The sequence below is a fragment of the Haemorhous mexicanus genome, chromosome 26, assembly GCF_027477595.1.
Source record: "Haemorhous mexicanus isolate bHaeMex1 chromosome 26, bHaeMex1.pri, whole genome shotgun sequence".
Taxonomy (NCBI): Eukaryota; Metazoa; Chordata; class Aves; order Passeriformes; family Fringillidae; genus Haemorhous; species Haemorhous mexicanus.
Window position 1 is genome coordinate 3,974,804 of NC_082366.1, and position 19,698 is coordinate 3,994,501.

Consider the following 19,698-nt stretch of genomic DNA (forward strand, 5'->3'; position numbering starts at 1 on the left):
AAGAATAACTTGCTTGCTTTAATCACGTTTTCTCCGAGATTTATGGCTTGATGCTTATTCACTGGCGGAGCTTCTCCACGTGAAATGTCAGTAAGCCCGTTATAAATTGCTCCTGGCATTCCTGCTCTATCTTTTACTTGGCCAGGAGTATTTCTACCTGAAAGTGATAAATTCCTGCTATAACTACTTTATGTGCTCCAGTAATTACACTGTAGAGGGATGGCAGGGGCTGCATCTCTGTGTAGGTACCACCTAAAAAACATCAAGCTGCAAAAGTGGGAGATTGGGCTGTGGCTGGCGTGCTGCAGGACCCACAGGCTGAAGGAAAAACCACCCTGGAAACCTGAAATAACAGTGACCGGTGAGGTATCTCTGCCAGATATTTATGTTTATGCTGTGTTAGACATGCTTGTTATAGATACACAGACACTGGGAAGACGTGCATAGGAGCATCAGGTTTGGGTAGGAGATCGATTTGGATGTTGTTGTGGTATCTTGATGGCATGAGGTTCAAGAAGGCCAAGTGTGTCCTGCACTTCAGCCAGGATAACCCCCTGCAGCTCCAGGCTGGGGCAGAGGGGCTGGAAAGCTGGGAAAGATGCCAGAGGCAGCGGCTGAACATGAGCCCTGGTAGGCAAGAAGGCCCATGGCACCCGGCCTGTATCAGGAATCGTGCGGCCACAGGAGCAGGGAGGTGATTTTTTTCCCCAGTGCTGGGCACTGGTGAGGCCACACCTCAGGTGGTGTGTCCAGCTCTGGGCACTTCAGGACACTATGGATATCGAGGGGCTGGAGCAGGTCAGAAGGGCAGCGGAGCTGGGGAAGGGTCTGGAGCACCGGGAGAGGCTGAGGGAGCTGGGAAAGGGCTTCAGCCTGGAGAAAAGGAGGCTCAGGGGGGCCCTTGTGGCTCTGCACAGCTCCCTGACAAGAGGGGACAGCCGGGGGGTCGGGCTGTGCCCCCAGGGAACTGCGATGGGACAAGGGGAAAAACGGCCTCACTCCATGCCAGGGGATGTTCCGGTACGAGGAAAAATGTCTGCCTTTAACGGGTGGCCAGGGAAGCGGTCTCAGCCTGGAGAAAAGGAGGCTCAGGGGGCCCTTGTGGCTCTGCACAGCTCCCTGCCAGGAGGGGACAGCCGGGGGGTCGGGCTGTGCCCCCAGGGAACTGCAATGGGACATGAGGAAATGGCTTCGAGCTGCTTGAACTTGTATCGTCATTTGCCACTAAAGTTCAGAAGTTCAGACAGTCTGGGTTCTGCATAGACTTAGAGACTTGTGCGGAGGCATTTCTGCCATTACTCTAAAGTTCAGAAGTTTAAACTGCAACAAGTTCCCGCAGTTTGACGTTAGAGACAAAAAGTCTGTCAAGACTGTCAAGTTATTCTTTCAGACCTGAAGCCCATTTTCCGTGTAATTACTTCAGACTCTCACCCACGGAACTGCATGTGAAGACATTAACACCCAATTTTCCTGCCACACCCTAACTGACCCCGTGCTCCTGGCTCTCCGCCCCGAATTTCGCCCAGCCCGCCATTTCCCCGGCGCTCCCCTCACGGGTGGTCCCGCCCCGCTCCCGGCGCGCGGGAAACGCTGAGGGCGAGGAGCGCGCGCGGCCCTCGCGCCTGCGCAGTGACGGCGAGCGGGGGATTCGGAGCGGCGGCGGGAAGCGCTGAGGGAAGGAAGGGCTCGGAGCTGATGAGGGAACCGCTGTGAGGGAAGCGATGAGGGAGGCGCTGCGCGGACGCTCGGGCAACCAGCCGGCCCCAGGCAGCCCCCTCCGCCCCGCTGCCTCCTCCATGGCGCCGCCCGAGCACCCCTGGTCCCACACCCGCGCTGCGCTGGGGCGGCTGGAGAGGGCACTGATCTGCTCCCGCTGGTAATGGATGTTCTCCTTCCCCCTTCCTCTCCCACCCCGTTTTCCTCCACGGCCCCTGCTGTGTGTGTTAAAAGTGCCGCGTTTCTCCTTGCTCTGCCCACAGCGCCGGTGTCCTGCGGGAGCCCGTGTCCCTGGGGCAGTGCGAGCACGTCTTCTGCCTGTAAGTACCGGGGCCCGCCGCCGTGCTGTGGAGAAAGGACAGGGAGTGGGCACCGCTGGGGCCTGCTGCTCCTCCCGGAGAGCTGAGGGGGAGAGGAAAGCGGGAGCTGCTGTTCTCCTGAGGGTCCCATGCAGGAGTGCTGGTTTAGGCTTCAGGATGCTGGCCAGGTGTGAAGGGAACTTTCAGTGTGGTGGAGGGAATTGTCCGCTTGTAGTGAGGTAAAAATCCAAAATAACTTGCAGCTCGCATCACTTTCAACTCCTTTTTCCTCACATAAAGAAAAAAGAGCAGCTTGGAAAGGTGTTTTCTGTTCCGAGGGGGTTTTTCTCTGCCCCTGAGGGCTGGGTGGTGCTCGTTGTTGGTTTGGCCTTTTGCCAAGACTTTGCTCCTTCAGTTCTGCCTCTGCGCCTGTTGCTGTTCTCACACGCATCCGAACACGTTGGTATAGGCAGGTTTACCTCTGCTTAGAGCTGGTCAAATAATCTGAGTGCTTCAAAAAACAGACTTTAATTAGAAACGTTCTGCCAGCAAGGCGCTTCTGAAGTGGCAGTGGTCTGGTCGCCTGTTGTGGGACAACTCACTGCATTGTCAATACAGGCAGAGGCTGAAATATTTGTGCCCCAGAGCCGCCTTTGGGTGAGGTGGGGAAACCTTTTGGCCACCGTGTGTGTCACTGCTCTTCAGGGCATGCACAGGCAAACACGGGGAGTTAAAAGGTCTGCTGTGTGTCTTACAGAGTTTCTCTGCACAGCACAGGTGTAAGCAGTCTGATAAAATCTACCTTTCTTAGGGTGAAGAAGAAGGATACTGTCTAACCTCTACTTGTAGAGCAGCATAGATACTCAGCTTTATGTCCTGTTAATCTATAGTCAGTATGTCACTAAAAACTGAAGAAACCCTCCCTCCCTCATGGATGTGTATCCCCTCCCTCTCTTCAGCACTTTTGTAGTAGGAGTTCACAGTTGAAGGCCTGAAAGGTAAAATTCAAGTAGAATATCTACTGGCTTTTTAAGGAGTAACTGATTATGGGACAGGTGCCCTCAGCATCTCTTTGCCAGTATGCATGTACTAAAAGGTGCAGAGGTGATTTATTTCTCTGCAGACACGTGTTCTTTCCCAGCTGTGGCCACTAATTGCTGTGGAAGATTCTTGAGGAGGGAGGGACCTTTTACAAGGGCACATAGGGACAGGATTAAGGGCAATGGCTTCACACTGAAAGAGAGCAGGTTTACTTTGGATATTAGGAAGAAATTCTTCCCTGTGAGGGTGGTGAGGCACTGGCACAGGGTGCCCAGAGCAGCTGTGGCTGCCCCTGGATCCCTGGAAGTGTCCAAGGCCAGGCTGGACAGGGCTTGGAACAACCTGGGGTAGTGGAAAGTCTCTGCCCATGGCAGGAGGTGGAATGAGATGGGCTTTAAGGTCCCTCCCAGCTGGAACTATTCTATGATTCTGCTGTTTGAAGGAATTATTTAAATTATTTATTTCATTTATACAACATGTCTACAGATCATTTTGTAAAATAATCCCCAGAAACTTCTAAAAATTTTTTATAAACATGAACATGTGGTTTAATAAATGCAATTGTTCAGCTGTTGGGCATCTAAGGCCTTGTGGCTTTATTATGGATAACCCCTGTGTATTCTAGGTGATAAATGTAACTCACCCACTGTTCGGTAAAGTTTTGTGGGGTTTTAAAAGAATTTTCCAAAAACCAAAGGGACAATGCAGTTTGTATTGATGAGGCTGGAAAGAACAGCGAAGAGGAGTCTTCAGCACTCATTAGCAGCTATTTCCTGCTCCAGAAAAAGGAGTTCATTTGCTATTATCTGAGTTATTGTTGTGCCTGATCTTTTCTCTCTTGCATGCTTGACCTTTTAGCAGCAATTTCATCTGTCCTTTGATGACTGGGCAGTGGCTATTTTTTAAAATAAACCTAAGGAAATTAAGTATTTTCAATAATATTTGCAGCTACTATGAACTGTTCTCAAAACTAAATTACATAAAATCACAACGTATTTGCCACACCTTTATCATCTCTCCAGTAAGTCCAGGTTGCTGCTATTTCAGTTACAACTCAATTGTTTGCCTGCATGTTGTCCATTGATGTTTAAGTGTTCAAAGATAAATTTCCAGTACCTTTTTTGTAACCTTGGAGTCTTCCCTAGAGAAGGAGACCTGGTTGGCCCTTCCCTTTGCTCCAAGGGATTTGACAAATGTCATCTAGGGTGTGTTGGAGCCAAGAGCTGTTCTTCAGTGTGCCTCAGCCACAAAGGGCCTCTGTCTGTTTAAAGCATGAAACACACCCAGCAGCAATTTTCCCATGAGTAGTGCTCAGGTAACTGAGACTGTTCAAACTGATTCAGTTTTTCCTCTGTGGAACTGTAACCTCTATTTAAAAGGCTAGATGGGGGCGAGATGTAAATGGCCCTTGAATGTTGTAGTCCAGATGACAAATCATAAGGTCTTCTCACTGGCCTAATCAAAGAATAACAGGTTTTAGGCTGATTTGGGGAGAGTAGTATTAGTGAGTAAATCTATTTCCCCACCTGTGCCACCACGATCATCTGACATAAATGCTGAGAAAGAGAGCAGTGGTAAAATACTGTGAGCTCCTGGAGATCCTCGTGGGACTTCATACAGAGAAATGTTCACACAGGTGAAACTTCTTCACAGCATCAAACAAATTTTAACTGGGAAGAAGGGGAAGTTGTAGCTTACTATGGGTTGGTTTTCTGACACTTGTTTAAAAATGGAAGGCTGCAGAATAGCAGATGTAAAAGAATTAGTAGTTTTAACAGCAAAGCCTAATTGTTACCTGGAGTCAAACAGCAGTGGAGCATTTGAAAATTTGGGTCAGCTTGTGAGGCACTGCGTTTTTCATGGCTGTCCTGACAAGGCTTTGGAAGTGGGTTGCTTAATTTTATGTTCAGTTTGTCACTTGCCATGATAAATATGTCCTGTCCTGTGTTTGTGACTAACTCGTGTGGGCTTTCTTACAGTGCTCAAACAAGAGATTCTCGCTGGGTTGATGGTGGGGGCAGTGGATAACCTCCACTGGATAATGGGTTTTCCCTTTGCCTTGCAGGTCCTGTGTGGGTGACTGTGTTGGCACCGAGTGCCCCGTGTGCCACATGCCAGCCTGGGTGCAGGATGCACAGATCAACAGGCAGCTGGATAACATGATCCAGCTCTGCAGCAAGCTGCGGCAGCTCCTGCGCGCCAACGCCTCAGGTGAGACTCACCCGGCTCCCTGGGGGCTGCAGAGTCCAGGCCACCCCAGTTCATTTTACTGGGAATGAGCCGTGCAGCCCTGCTTAAAATTCTGAGAGGCTGTTCCAAATCATGTTTGGAAAGTTTCATTTGAAGAGAGCTGTCTGTATGGATTGCTCGTTCTTTGAATCTGTTTTACTAAGGATCTGCGTGAGCGAGTTAGTCCATAATTCATTAGAATCTGTTTTCCAAAATTAGGTGAAAGTGGGAGAGATGGCTGAGTCACGTGGCACAAAGCAGGGGCACAGGTTGCCATACCTTATGGGAGCCCTTGTGTGTAAAGTTCCCCTATTAAAGAATTAATGCATGTCTTCTCCTGCCTCTGGGTTTCTGTGCACTGAGTCGTGCCTGCTGTCCCAGTAATTTTCAGTTCAGGGTTTTTGCACATGGGGATAAATGATCTATGTTCTTTGCCTAAAAAGGGGAAAGAAGCAAGTCTTAACTCATTTATTTTCTGGTCCCTAACAATCAGCTAATCTGCTGCAGTGAAGTTTTGTCATTGCTGACTCTGCTAGGAGATTGCAGAGAATGTACTCTGGGAATCAATCTCTATCAGATTTTAGGTTGTTTGTCAAAGCAGGAAAAACTGTATGAAATCAGCATAGGTGATTGTGTGTTTCCTCTGCAAGCTCAGAGAGGAGCATTTATGTAATACCAAGTTTTAGAAAACATTCATTTAGTTGTCAGATACAGACTAGGTAATTCTTCCTTCATTGTTGCTTCCCAATATGTTTGTCTAAGTTAAAGATTCCTTTTCTATGTCTAATCCTATCAGTATCTTCACTCATTTATGGACTATCTCTTTATTGACACCAAAATGGATTTTAAGTGATGAGGCTTGAAGCCCGTGTCCAAGTGTAAAGGAATACATTTTATATAGGTATAAAATCCTATGGTGATTAAATCTTCTGGAGCATAGAAAACAGATGATGGCTTAAATAGGATTTCAGGGAAACATTTTAAGTGATGAAGGCTTTTAAAAGCACACTTGGAAGAGAATCATTCTGAGAGGAACTGTTTGTGATGCTATAAATAAAGCATTTAAATACAACCTGGTAGCATTATTGATACTGTTTAGATGTTTTGGAGAGCTCTTAGAGATGGATTAACTCTTAAAAATTGGTCTGATGTAGCTGTACTAAAAATTGAATACTACATTTAATCCCATAGTTCTTCTAAAATGAAGTCTGTGTGGTGTGGCTAGGCCACAGAACTAAATGAGGTTCTTTTTATCATTCCTTGTTCTGACTTAAAGCAGACACAAAATAGAAGTTTACATGAGTGTTTTATATGAACTGATCTGAGAGTTGCCTTTCTGTCACTTGTAATCTTTGCAGCGTGCTCAGGATGAGCACAGTGGCCTTTTGGATGTGTGGTTAGGAGGAAATCCTCCTGAGCTGGTAACAGTTCACTGTCATAAGTAAATGAGCACACCTCTAAGGACAGCCAGTTATATATTGGGGAAAAAATATATATATGGTTGAAAATCACAGGATATTGTAGCTTTAGAGATTTTGAGAGCAAATTCTTCAGGATGTTTTGTCCCTCATCTCCAGCAAGTCCCTCACCTCCCATAGATGTCTGGATACATTAAGTTCTGCCTTGAACTTAATGTATCCAAAGAGAAATATGTTTGAGATTGGAGAATCATGGGTTCTCTTCTCTTGTTAAGGACTTGCTTTCATGTTCTTACAGCACTGTACTTCTGTCAACAATATTTTCTTCTCTTTTGTGTTAGAAGGTCAGAAATTGTACTTTATGTTCCAGTAAAGGAAGTAGACCGAAAAATCAATCTTTCAGTGCAGGAGAGAAGCAGTTGAAATAACGAATATTTCCATATATTTATGTCCCTTTTGCATATTTGCTGTGTATACCTTGTTTTGAAACAATTGTGGCTTCTCTTGAATCTTGTTGGAGATCCTTGTTGACACTGAAATTTCTAAGCACATCCTACTAGTAATTTTTTTTTGTCTCTGACAGAGCTAGTGCATGCAGTAAGTTGTGTTTTTCTTTTAAAAAACCCCATGGAACTGCTGTGACTGAAAAGGATAGGGTTAAGCTCGCACTGAATATTTCAAATACAAAAATCCCTGTACCCTGAGGTTCCACAGTAGACATGAGAGGGATCTCACTTTGTATTCCATTGGGATAAAAACAGCTTCTGCCAAACAGCATGTGCATTGTAAGAAGCAGCAGCAAATAATTCAGGAAAGACTGCACAAAGCAGCTAATACTTCCCTACTTCCCTTTTAAATTAGAGGGAAACACAGCCAATGACACTCCTGGGGTGACTGAAGATGAATTGACAAACCAACCTGAAACTGGCTGGAAAATGCAGATTATAGGTGGAAAATTCAAGCTATAGGTAGGAAATGCTGAGCCTCCAAATTAATTCACTTGTTGGAGGCTTTCTGTGCTTAATATGTGGTAAGATGAGGAGAGGTGCCTGACTTTTTGGCTGCCCTGGCAGGCACCAGAGGTAGGATATCTGCTCTCAAACTCTTTAGCTCTAGTGTTGCAGGGTCCAAGGCATCTTGGGAGCTGACACTGGTGGGATGATGGGCTTCATGGGTGGGTAATTCCTGAGGACTTGTGGAATCATGGGCCTAGTGTACATAAAACACCAGATTTGTTGATTTACAGTGATGATTTTGAAAGTGAAGTTCTAAATACTTGAGAGTTTTCTGTGTGATGTAAATTTTCAGAACCATCAGCAAGCATTTATAGTTGATTTTACCTTATTCTTTGTAGCAATCTGCTTCACTCTTACACATCAAACAGAAAGCCTTCCCCCCTTTTCTCATGCAGAGCTACACCTTGCAGGAGTTGGTCAAAGCTTCCCAAGCTGGTGCTGATGCTGGTGGACAGTCAGTGAGGCCAATCAGCCTTTTTATCATCATGACTCTGTTTCACATTTACTGCATGTGGAACTCCTGTTGTAACAGATGACATTGCATTTCATGGCTGCTGTGGCATTTTTCATAACATCTAAAGATTAAGTTTGAATTGCTGGAATTTCTCCCTTTCCCCTTCGGTGTTGAATACTTAACTTGCAAAATAATCACTCTTCAGTGAAGGCACTAATGTTGCACAGATGGTACCAAAGCTCTTCCCTTTGATTTTTAATAAGGGACTAGTTTGTCAAAGAGATCTCTCAACTTCTGTTCTGAAACCCGTAATAGAGAATAATTTGAAAGGCACACAATGTGCATCATTATATTCCTTTGATGCAGATTAATGATAGCTAAACCACATTTTCTAATTGCTCCTTTTTTTTCCCTGCACTAGCCTGCTATTGCACTGCAGCAGAACTTGGAGCTCTAGCTGCAAGGCACTGACCATCTCCTGGTATTTCTGTGTACTCTCAACCCTTTTAACACTTAAGAAATCCAACTCTATTAAATGCCAGCATTGAGAAACTTGTGCTTATTGTGTGCAAATAACTTTAATTTAGAAATAATTCAGTTACTACATTGTGTATCTGAATGTTATGTTTAAGAGGTAATGGAGATTAAATTTACTGCATTTATTATAGGCTGATTCTAATACTATTGTTGTGGATGCCCTTTATGCTGTTGCAGATGCTTAAAATCTAGAATTAGTAAGGAATGCTCTACTGATTTACCTTGTCTAAATGCCTCTTTGAAAATCTTTGTCAGGACACTTATGTATTAAAAAGACAAATCAAAATCTTAATAGTAATTTTTTTCAGTCCTGTTGAGATCCAAGCTCTGGCTTCAAACTCAATGACAGCAGAGAATTCATTGGGATTGATTTTATTGTGAGCAATTTCCTCTGAAGGTACTTTAACTGAATGAAATTAGCTACCAGATAATACCTTCTTTATATGAATTAACATTTACTTACTAAATCATAAGAACGTCCTCTCAGCTTCTTGACTCTGGGTCTCCCCTCTTTATTTCTCTCTCTCACAGCTCTGGGTCCATCAAAAGATTTGATTTTCAGGGGAGGCAGACTGGCCATTTGTCCAAGTTGCTGGGGCTCCCTACCTTGTACACTTTGGAAATGGAGGAAGGGCTAGCAGAGTCTAAGAAAAGCCAGAAAATGCAATTTCCTCCCCTGGGTGTGCATGGCTGGCCTCTGGATGGAGTGGATCTCTTTGTCAGGATGTGGGCATCTTCTAATCATGTCCCATGAGTGCCTCCCTGGTCTAGAACGTGCAGCACACTCTAATTACACCTCAAGTCATTGCAGGTGAGGAAAAACACTCCTTGGGAAGTATTTATTTAGCATGTTCTGTTTTCAGCAGGTTTTTAATAACCTGACTGGTGAGTCCCTGCTGAGCAACCAGCAATGACCAGATCAGTTCAGGAAGCCTCGTGGTGGATTTCTCACAGGCTTTCCTGCTGCCAGAAGTGGTACATCAGTGTAAGTGCTTCATTGTGTTCTGCTGCTTTAGATCATACTTCTGAAGGACAGTGCCTCTGATTGAATTTGTCACTTGGAATTTAAAGTCTTGCTGTGCTATATACACCAAAAAGAATTCTGGCCATCACAAAATTGTTGCACAAATTACTTCTGCAAGCCGATTTTATTCTTTCTCTTTACTTGGGGATGACTGATACTTTTAGCAAGGTAAATATTTTACAAGGAGATCTGCTAGTTTGTGTAAACACTGGCAAGATGAGAAAATAGTAACTTATGTTCTATATTTTGCATCTGTTTGTAATCAAGCTCTTCCTTTTTTAGATGTTATGCCAGAATGAGATTGGATATGTTCTAGCTAGTTCTGAGATTTCAGTCTCAATTTCAGTGCTTTTTTTCTTGTTTGCACCTAGCCCAGCCTTAGAGGAAAACCAAATAGCTGCAGTTCTGTACTTGATAATTATCTTTAGATGCCTAAATGATTGATTATCTAGCCTCAAGCTGTATTCTTAATGACACTTTTGGTCTGATGGCTTACATATTCCTCTAGCTGAATCTAACATCTAACAGGATTTAATTCGAGGGGTAAGCAGGGTAATTGAAATCAAGATTAAGGAAACATTTAACTTTGCAATATTGCTTTAAAAGACATCTGTGAATGTCTGTTTTAGTGTTGAATTACTAGCTACATGGTTCTCTTTTAAGTGGAGTTACAAAAAGCACTTACTTTTGTGACTAAGGGATTGGAACCAGTGTGTTTGTTGCTATGAGTTTATCTCAGCTTGCTGTGAAAAACTGGCTTTAGTTACTAACACCAAAAATAGAAGAGAAGGTATGGAGATAATAAATTAGCCAGAGGAAGTTAATGCACTGAAGTGAAAGTGATAGATTGTTGCAGTGAGTGTCTGTCACTTTTAATAACTGAGACTTTATATTGTTTATTTCAAGAATATTTAAAATCTTCCCCTCCCTTCTAATCTTGGTCTTAGTGCTGCTTCAAAACAAAATTCATATTGGTTTTGTGTTTGATTGCTATAAATCACCAAGACTTTTGTGAGTGGTAGTCCCTGAGGTTTGAGGCAACAGGAAGAATGAGTTGTGCATTTACTTTGGAGGACTTGTCCAAATAACCTAAAATTACACCAGTTCAGAATGAAGGAATTGGTACAAAATCTGCCATGGTTCTTTTGTGTCAAAAAAACCCTGTGACATTAAATTAGTGTCAAACTTTAAGGTCACTTTATACTCCTTAATTTATTCTTAAGCCATTGAAGACAGTATTTATGTCCTCAGTCCTTGTTCAGAACTGTTATTTCATGTGCTGGGAGTACAGGATATTCCTCCATCCTGGTCATTGATTTGTAATGTGCTGTACAATGTGATTTATAAAATTGCTCCACTGCATATTTTTAAAGAAATGTTTGAGATCATCAAAATGCTTAGCTTCCTTGAAGTTATTTACTACCCAGGGGTAAAGGGTCAAATGACAGGGCACAATTGCTTACAGATTTTCTATATATATTCCTCTGGTTCATCTGCTGTATCTGTGGAATCAGTCAAATTTTTTTAGGAATGTTTGACATTTTTATAAGGATATTGGTTTTGCTTGCTTGCAGCTATTTTTCCTTTCCGTCTTTGGATGAACTGTAATATCTCTTTAGAAAATTGTTTCTGTGCTCTTTTGTGTATGCACATGCCTCTTTGTTAACCTTATTTCCAAGGAGAACTCAGTGAGAAGACCAACTTGTGTCCTTTTCTCACCTGGTCAGAGCTCTGCTGTGTTGTGAACTCAGACTACTGAAGGAATTGCTCTGCCAGGATGTTCACTAGCCTGATGGATAGCTGTCAGTGCCTGGGATCTGAGCTCCACAGTGGCATGTGGCCTGGCCAGGGCTTTTAAAGTCACTCTATGTGCCTTCTCAGAAGGGTCACCTTGCCAGGGCTTTTAAGGTCACCACATGAAGAAATGAAGGCACTCATAGATTGTGTTTAGTAACACTTCATCAATTCTTGCAATTACGATTTTTTTTGCTTTGTGAGGTTCTGAAGAGTACTCCATAATTATTTTTCCCCTTTCCTCATGCACTTAGATTCAGCAGAGGATGCATCCACACCGCCTGACTCAGAGGTGGAAAAGAAGAGCAAGAAGGAACAGATAAAAATGTGGTTCAGCCCAAGAAGCAGGAAGATTCGATGTGTCGTGAAGAGGAGTCAGGCTGGCACTAAAAGCAGTGACCTTGGCCAAGACACATCTTCAGTTTATGATTTCTTTCCTTCCCCTCCTCATGAAAAGCCCTCTAAGCCCACAAAAAGACCAACTCAGAGACAGATTAAGAAGATGAAGAAGAAACATCTAGCAGACATTAACAAAGAGTGGAGCTTAGAGAAACCTGAGCAGAAAAAAGCTGAGAAGACTGCCAAGGAAAAGTGTGTGACCATCTGCAGTCAGCCAATAGTGCTGTGCACTCAGGAACCAGAGAGTCCTGGAGAAAGACCTCAGCAGGAAGCTGACTCCAGCAATAATACAGAAGATGTGGAAGTTCTACCACAGATAGAATCCCCAGAGAAGAAAGAAAACAGTGAGGTTGTGTGCTCTGCACGAGAGAGCAAGGAAAAAAATTGTGCTGCAGAGGCATTGCTGTCAATAGCAAATGAAATTACACCCTTGAAACGTGGAAGGGAGCAGTCCAGACCTCAGGGTACTCCTCAGTCTAAAAGAGCAAGGAGAAGTGAGAGGGGCATTCCTGGGAAGTCAGGCAGGCAGGCTGATGGCTTAGAGGAGTCTCTGCAGGGCTCCCCCATCTCCCCAGGCACTGAACAGACACCAGTCCAGATTTCTTCCTCTGCATCCAAAGTCACTGACACTGGGGTGAAGACAAGAAGATCTGCAGCTCTTCAAGCCATGAACAGTCCTTCACTTGCAGAATCTCCCTCTACCCCATCCACTTCCAAGAGTTGCAGTCGAGTAGCAGCACCACTCAGTCCTTCTGTGGGGAAATCCCCTGGTGTCAACACAATTGCCAGAAGAAATTACAAGGGGGAGACTTTGCTCCATGTTGCTTCCATCAAGGTAGGACCATCATCTTCTAGTTCAGATTTAAGCAGAGGTTTAAAAAGACAATGTTGATTTAAAAATATTCTGGAAAGCAGTTACTTCAGAACATCCTATTTCAGGGAGGGAAATCTCATTTTATGATCTTTTTCTTCTGGGCTTATTGGGAGGTTTCCAACCTGATTCTCTGATTTCATAAAGAAATGACTGTTTGAATGATCAAAGATGATTGTACTTGGAAACTCAAAGCATTACAGTGTCAGTTATACCTGTGAGGTTTAGGAAGTGATAAGCATTTAAATGCTTTGGCCTTGTGTGCCAGGAAGCTGTCTCTGATTTGTCACAAGGAGTTTAGGCAGTATTTCAGATCTCACTGAGTGACCTTGATCAGTTCAGTCTGAGCTGGTGACTCAGCCAGGACAAGATCTAAGTTATGCACATGAAGATAACTCTGTGAAACATTGGTTAACCTTATCTAAGTGTTGAGATCCACCACCTGATGCAAGTGTTGGCTCAGGGAATGAGGTCTGCACCCTGTGACTGCCATGCTGATTCCCTGTACTCTGGAGGGAAGGGACATAGTTGGGGTGTTCTCAGCTTTATGTAAGCTCAACATTATTTTTGGAATGTCAGCTGTCACTCATTATGCTGTTAATATCTTAACCAGTTCCTGGTGTGGTAGAACTTCATGGCTTTGCTCTTTGCAGGGGCTGTCCTTGCCCATGACTTTGTAAAAGCTGGGTAAAACATGTCCCACTCATCAGATGTACTCCTGGCAGCTCCCTTCTGAGAGGTCATTTCAAAGAGTTTGTAGTCTGGCAATTTAAATGTACTTTGTGCTAAATCATATAATACAAATGCTGTGTGGTTAATAAACTGCATATATTGGAAGAATTGATTCCTCTATAAGCACCTGACATTTATACAGCACTTCTGGCTGGTGAGACAGAGGCTATTCTTGATAAATAACTCTGTTCTCTTCCAAAGGCATTCTAATAAGCCACTCCTGCTGCATGAGACCTTTTTAAATGGAAGTGTCAGCTGAGCCGAGTTCAAATCTCAGATTTGATGTCATTAATATGGAATTAGAGGGGAGAAAATGAAATGTTGTCCTCACAGGACTCAAGAGCTTTGAAGGAGAGATCTCTTGTTATCTCCTGTCATAAGTCCTGCATATTCCTCTTTATTAAAACACTGTTTACAAATTACCCTTCTGTGATTTTCTGGGAATTTGTGATGAATGCAGTCATGACTGACTGGTTCTGAAAAAAATGGATCTGCCCTGACAAGTTTTCACCCAGGTATGGTTTCCAGCAATATGCCTGATGCTTCTTTGGAGCACAGGTATTTCATCTAAGGAAACAGCACCCCTGCAGCTTGTTGAGACTTGGAGTATTGGCATGTTGGGGACATGCCAATAAGGTTTCATTGCAAAGCATTTTGATGATAAATGAAAAATTAAGCAGTTCATGCTGTAGACAAAAAGGATGATAAACATGTTTTGATTATTGAAGTTCAGTGGTGTTGCTGGCACTCCTTACTGGCATTGGTACAGCCAAGAAAAAGAGCTGACTTCCAGCTGGAGTGTGGGCAGTGGGATGGGCTTTTTCAGTCCTGTGTGTGAGTTCCTTTCACTGTTGTCTTTTGATGTTTTTAATTGTAGAGCTAAAGTGGGAAATGGCTTCTGTTCCTCATTAGTTCTGCTGTGGTTTTTATCCAGCAGCTCCAGTCTCACTGAGGTGCTCATTAGCAAAGGCTTGTGTAGCTAGGTAGGGCTTCAGGTTGATCCCAAAGTTTGCTTTGAAAAGGATCTAAAATAACACAAGGAAAGTGATCCTTGGTTATCATCTTTTAACTTGGAGAAGCCCTGTATGAACTGATAAAAGTATTTTGTCAAACTGCTCTTGAAAATACCAGGCTTTATCCTCTTTGTGTGTTTTCAGTGTGGGGTTTAGATTTATTGGGTTGAGTTTGGTTGGTGCTTTGGGGTTTTTTCTTTCCTTCTAACTAGTTCTGATTGGGTTTTTTTCCTGAAAGAAGCATTTCTCTTCCAGTTTCGTTTTATGGGCAGGTTTTTTTCTTCTTGTTTTCACAGCAAGTAATGTTTTTCCATGTGTGTAAAGTGAAACAGACTTGTAGCTGCCACCCTCCCCCAGCGTAAAATGAAGTCTAATTCTCTGGGACTTCATTAGTTACAAAAACAAATCTGTATTATTTTCATTAGCTGTTAGGGGCTAATACCCAGAATTCAGTTAAAGTTAATTGAATTTTCCCTTTTTTTCTTATTTAAAAGAGGTCATAAACAAGGTTAGCAGGCATGAAAACTAAGAGTGTTGTGCTGTTTATAATGATTCTGAAGGACTGTCCCCATTTACTACTAGTACTAGTAGTTTTATTTTCACTGAAATCAAAATGGTTCTCGAGAAAGATCATCCACACTAGAACCTTAATGTTGAGTTAAACTAATAAATGAAAATAAATGTGACTCTTCCTGTAACAACCAGCAGTCACGTTTATCTTCATAGTCATTAAAGGGGAAAATCCAATTAGTTCAAATACAAAATGTGACCCATTCACCTCTGAATATTCTAAACTAATGGGAAATTGCCCCATCAACAGCCCTTCCACGTGGGACTTCTTTTTCAGTAAGAGAACAAATCGTTCCCAGGACCAGCTCTTCCATGGCAATGAAATCACAGCAGCACTTAACAGTCAGGGCAGAGTCCTAAATCTGCTGTGGAGAGAGGAACCCCCCTGTGCCTTGGCACTGAATTCAGGGCTGGGTGGTGCCTCTGCTCCTCCTGCTTTGCTGAGGGAAGGGATGGGGCAAATTGTGCCACTCTGGATTCCAGGGTGAGGGTGACAGGGGACCTTGGCAGCAGCCACGCTGTTACAAGGAGTGGATGGGAAATTGCTGGGAGAAGGCTCCTGGTGCTTCAGGTTAGGAGGAAATAAGGAGTTGTCCCTCTTCTGAGGAAAGAAGAATTTGTCTCTCTGCAGAGCATCTGCTGAGTTTGAAGGAGAGGTGTAGTGTATTTGGACCAGTTTTGGTTATCTCCTGTTCCAGGAACCCTTTAATTTTGCCAGCTCATGATGGCTTTCCCTCCTTGCACTCTCAGGAGGACTCACAGAAAGGCTTCACCCATGGCTAGCCTGCTGTGCTGGACTCCTCATGGTCATTATAATTAACACAGTAAAATAACTGTGAACTAATTCCTTCTGAGCCTGTGAGAGTGCTCCTTTTGTTGCCTTGTTACCAGTTAATGACACATCAGGAAGGAGAGCAGAGAAGATTGGTGTGGTTTTGTGAGCATGTGATGGCTAACATCAGGATGGCTTTTAAATTTTGTGTTCAGGTGTCTGACCTAGTCAGCTGTGCACTTCCTTGCTTTTGGGACTGGATCTGCCTGTGTCATGGTTTGGAGATGGGTCACAGATGAACATCTCCCCTCCTGGAGAGAGGAGGTCAAGGCAAATATGAAATAGTGCAATGGTTTCAAGTGCAGGACTTGAGAATGTGGAAACTGGCCATGAGTCAAAGCAATCCATCTTCCCAAGTGCTGATTTGGAAGCCTGGAAACAAATTACCATTTCTTTTTCAATAATGCTTGGTTGTCACTTGTTTCTGAGGCTGGGTAACTCCTTGCACGTTTTCCCTTTATTAAAGGTTGAGCATAGCTTCTTGTGTGTTTGTTATCAGGGAACAGTCTGTGTGGGGAATTCATTTGGAGGATTTTGAGGTGAGAAACTCACCGGATTCTGGAAAGAATTCACACAAGCTCTTTATTGCATATTTGTCCTCCTTGACCATTTATGAGTTGTAGATAATCCAGTTCCCCCACAGCTTAAACAAGCAAATGGCATTATCTTTGAAAGGGGGGCTTTTTGGTTCATTTGCTGGACCTAAAGACTGAAGTTGCTTGATTAAATTTGTAAATAAAAGAAGAATTATTTGGTAGAAGGAGTACAGCTTTTAGCTTCATCTTCATGTACTGTTCTAATTCGTGGGATCTATCATTAACTGGTAGAATATGTTTTCTGGTAGAATATGTTTTCTGGTAGAATATGTTTCCTGGTAGAATATGTTTATATTTATTTAGTAATTTGACTTTTTGGTGAAAAATACCTTGATTAATGGAAGTTGTAAAGGACAAAATGAAAAAAAAAAAAAGCCCTGTAAAATAGGACTAAAAGGACACTTGCAGTTCTTGACCATATGTATTAAATTCAGGACTTGAGGGAAAAGGAAAAATAGCCTCCAACAACCTTGTGTAAGCCAAGTAGAGATGGTTTTCTGGTCAGAAATTCTCCTTGGGAGGAGGAAGTGCTAAAGCCCTGTAAATGCTCCTGTGTCTCACCTACTGCCGGCTCCAGCTCTGCCAACAGATGGCCCCAGTGCCTTTCCTGCTGCTCGGCGAGGAGGAGCAAACCCGTGGCGTTACCGCCTTGTCACTAGGCTGAGCTTTGTTATGAGCGTGAAATGTCCTGAGCTTTGTTTGTTCCCAGTGGGTAATTCTGCATTCTGCAGCAGCTCCTGCTTTTTCAAGAGCTGGATGTAATCCTTCATTGATAATTAGATTTCAAAATAAACACTTGCCTGTGAATTCTTAATGGTAGGAGCATTTTTCTACCTGCTGTTTGCCTTGTTCTCCTTTTCTGAACAAGAATGTCTCCACTTAACGTTTCCCCTCTGTTGCTGCAGACTGCTAAGAGGGTCTCTCCTTGTGTCCCCTGGTTGTGGCTTCTTGGTGCAGACTGGTAATACTCCTGCTGCATCAAATATACTCGAGGAACTGAATGTGCAGAATTAATTTCAGCATTAGTCAAAGCACATCTTTATGCAGCAGGTTGGAATTACTCATTCCATACTAATAGGTGTAGTTTCTCCTGCTCTCTTGTGGAGGGAAGACCTGGAATTCTGGCATTTGCACCTCTGTGCTCCTTACTCTTGTTTAAGAGTTTAGCAAAGCATTTATTAGCTTATAAATGTTAGTAATTCCATCACTTTGATAGAAGTGGCCAATGTAAAAAATAACCATGCCACTTTTTTTTTTTACTCTTGGATCACAGTTATTTGGCTTGACTTGGCATCTAAAGCTGTTATCAGCCTCTGGAAGATCCAGGCAAATGTCAGAGGCACCTGTGGCTGGATTTGATGATCTTATAGGTCTTTTCCAACCCAAAATGATTCTGTGATTGTGGTCCTGCTTGCAGGAGGGACTTGATAAGGTCTGTTAATGATCTGCCACTTGAAATTTAGTCTCCTGCTTTTTTAAGCTAAATGTTCACCTTATGGTGGCTGACTGAAGAGCCTCTGGGGACACAAAAGGCACATTCTCCTGGCTCTGGTTTGTTAACATCTCTCTCGTGATCCTGATTGGCAGCCCCCATCCAGTCCTGCACAGCTCATGACAGCTTTCCCTCCTTGCTGTCACTCTCAGTGCTCGGTGCTGGTTGTAGGGAGCAGGTTCCATTTACAGATGACATGATGACAATATTTATCTTCTGTAAGCAGCAAACCACCAATTTTCTAATTCTGACATGGGCCTGGGTTTAAGTCAGGGGATGTTGTCAGTCCTGGTGTCCACACCAGCAACATTTCCTTTGATGAAGCCCCAGCGATGTTTTACAAACCAATGCTCACATAACTGATCTGAAAAGCTGTGATAGTATCTGATGCCCACACAAATGATTAGGTGTGCTTCCTGCTCTAAAGCAGTTCTCCTGAAATGTCAACCCCTTTGCAGTACATGTTTGCAAACTGAACTTTAAATGATAAGCTCAGCTCTCGCTCATTATAGATAATTGTGTGTTCCCTCTGTCAGGAAGGATCTTAATGCTGAGTGCTGTCTTGGCTGCCTCTGCATAACTCCTCAGGTTTGATCTATGTCTGTTACCTTGCAAACATAAAGAATATACTGCTGCTAGGATCCTTTAATTGCTTTGAAAGGTAACATTTTGCTGGGACATGCAGATTGTGAATATAATGCATGAAGTTTATCTCTGATGTGTTAATTTGCTTGATGGTTGTAAAGCCAGTGAGTCTCAGCATTTATTTGGGTGAATTTTGAGTTTACATTTGTTGCTCTCTGGATTTATTTTTGCAGAGCAGTCTGTCTTAATATTTTTTCTAACTTAGAGTAAAGATTAAAGCTGTTTTGTTTTTTCAAAGAGTTTCTTGGTAAGAAAATCTGATTAAATTTGGTTTTATTGTATTTAAAGCTTAGTATAATATTCTCTCACCTTTTCCAAGGCTTGCTGTGAGTAGCACCTTGAAATTCCACTACTTAAAGGCATTGAACTTGATATGTATCATGGATTAAATTTCTCTCTTCCAGATCTTTTTTTATATTGTATATTTTGCCCTGGCAAGAGCTACATACCAGTTTGTGTATTAGTGTCTTCATTTGGGATCTCAGTACCCTGGTCTAGGCAAAGTGTCTGCAGTTGTCTTAATGCTTTTTTTTGGCCTAAAATAATAAGAATTGAGGCCTGCACTGCAGAGATCTCCTTGCCTCAGCTTCCACAGGCACCTTCTCCTTACCTGTTTATAGCTGCACCTGGATGTGCTCCAGTCTTATTACCAGCTTTGCTTTTCAGGGTGTCAAAACCTCTGATTCCCAGATTCTGCCCTTTTGCTTCCTTTGCCTCATCTCTATTCAGCCTCTTTTCCTTAGGCTCTGCATCAGTTCCCACCCTTTCCACACCTCCTTGCTTACAGTGAAAGCTGAGTATAGCATTTTTCCAAAAAGCAAATTAAAACTGTTTTGGTAGATAACTGTCAGAGAAAGTGTCAGTGAGATTCAACATAAAGTAGTAATTGCAGTGTTAAATAAAACTTTTTTCCTTTCGTGGAAAACCAATTTCTAGAAGCTTGTGAGGCTTATTAATTTGTTTCACCTGTGTTTTCAGACAGTTACTTTGATTAACTTGAAAAAAATCCAGCCTGAAGGA

The 19,698-nt window shown here is 43.1% G+C and overlaps 1 protein-coding gene across 5 annotated transcripts in view; it reads left to right on the forward strand.

The window, feature by feature from the left end:
• Nucleotides 1-1,616: 1,616 nt before the first annotated feature.
• The window catches only part of BARD1 (BRCA1 associated RING domain 1), a 40,085-nt gene continuing 22,003 nt past the window's right edge, over nucleotides 1,617-19,698 (forward strand). The window contains exons 1-4 of one of the 5 annotated variants that reach the window (XM_059868224.1): nucleotides 1,617-1,876; nucleotides 1,980-2,036; nucleotides 5,122-5,267; nucleotides 11,783-12,762. In XM_059868224.1, coding sequence (XP_059724207.1) covers nucleotides 1,722-1,876; nucleotides 1,980-2,036; nucleotides 5,122-5,267; nucleotides 11,783-12,762 — 1,338 coding nt within the window. In that variant the 5' untranslated portion in view covers nucleotides 1,617-1,721. Of the gene's footprint in view, nucleotides 1,877-1,979; nucleotides 2,037-5,121; nucleotides 5,268-9,396; nucleotides 9,522-11,782; nucleotides 12,763-19,698 lie in introns of those variants that run through there. The other 4 variants (XM_059868225.1, XM_059868222.1, XM_059868223.1 and 1 more) reach the window with 4 other exon arrangements.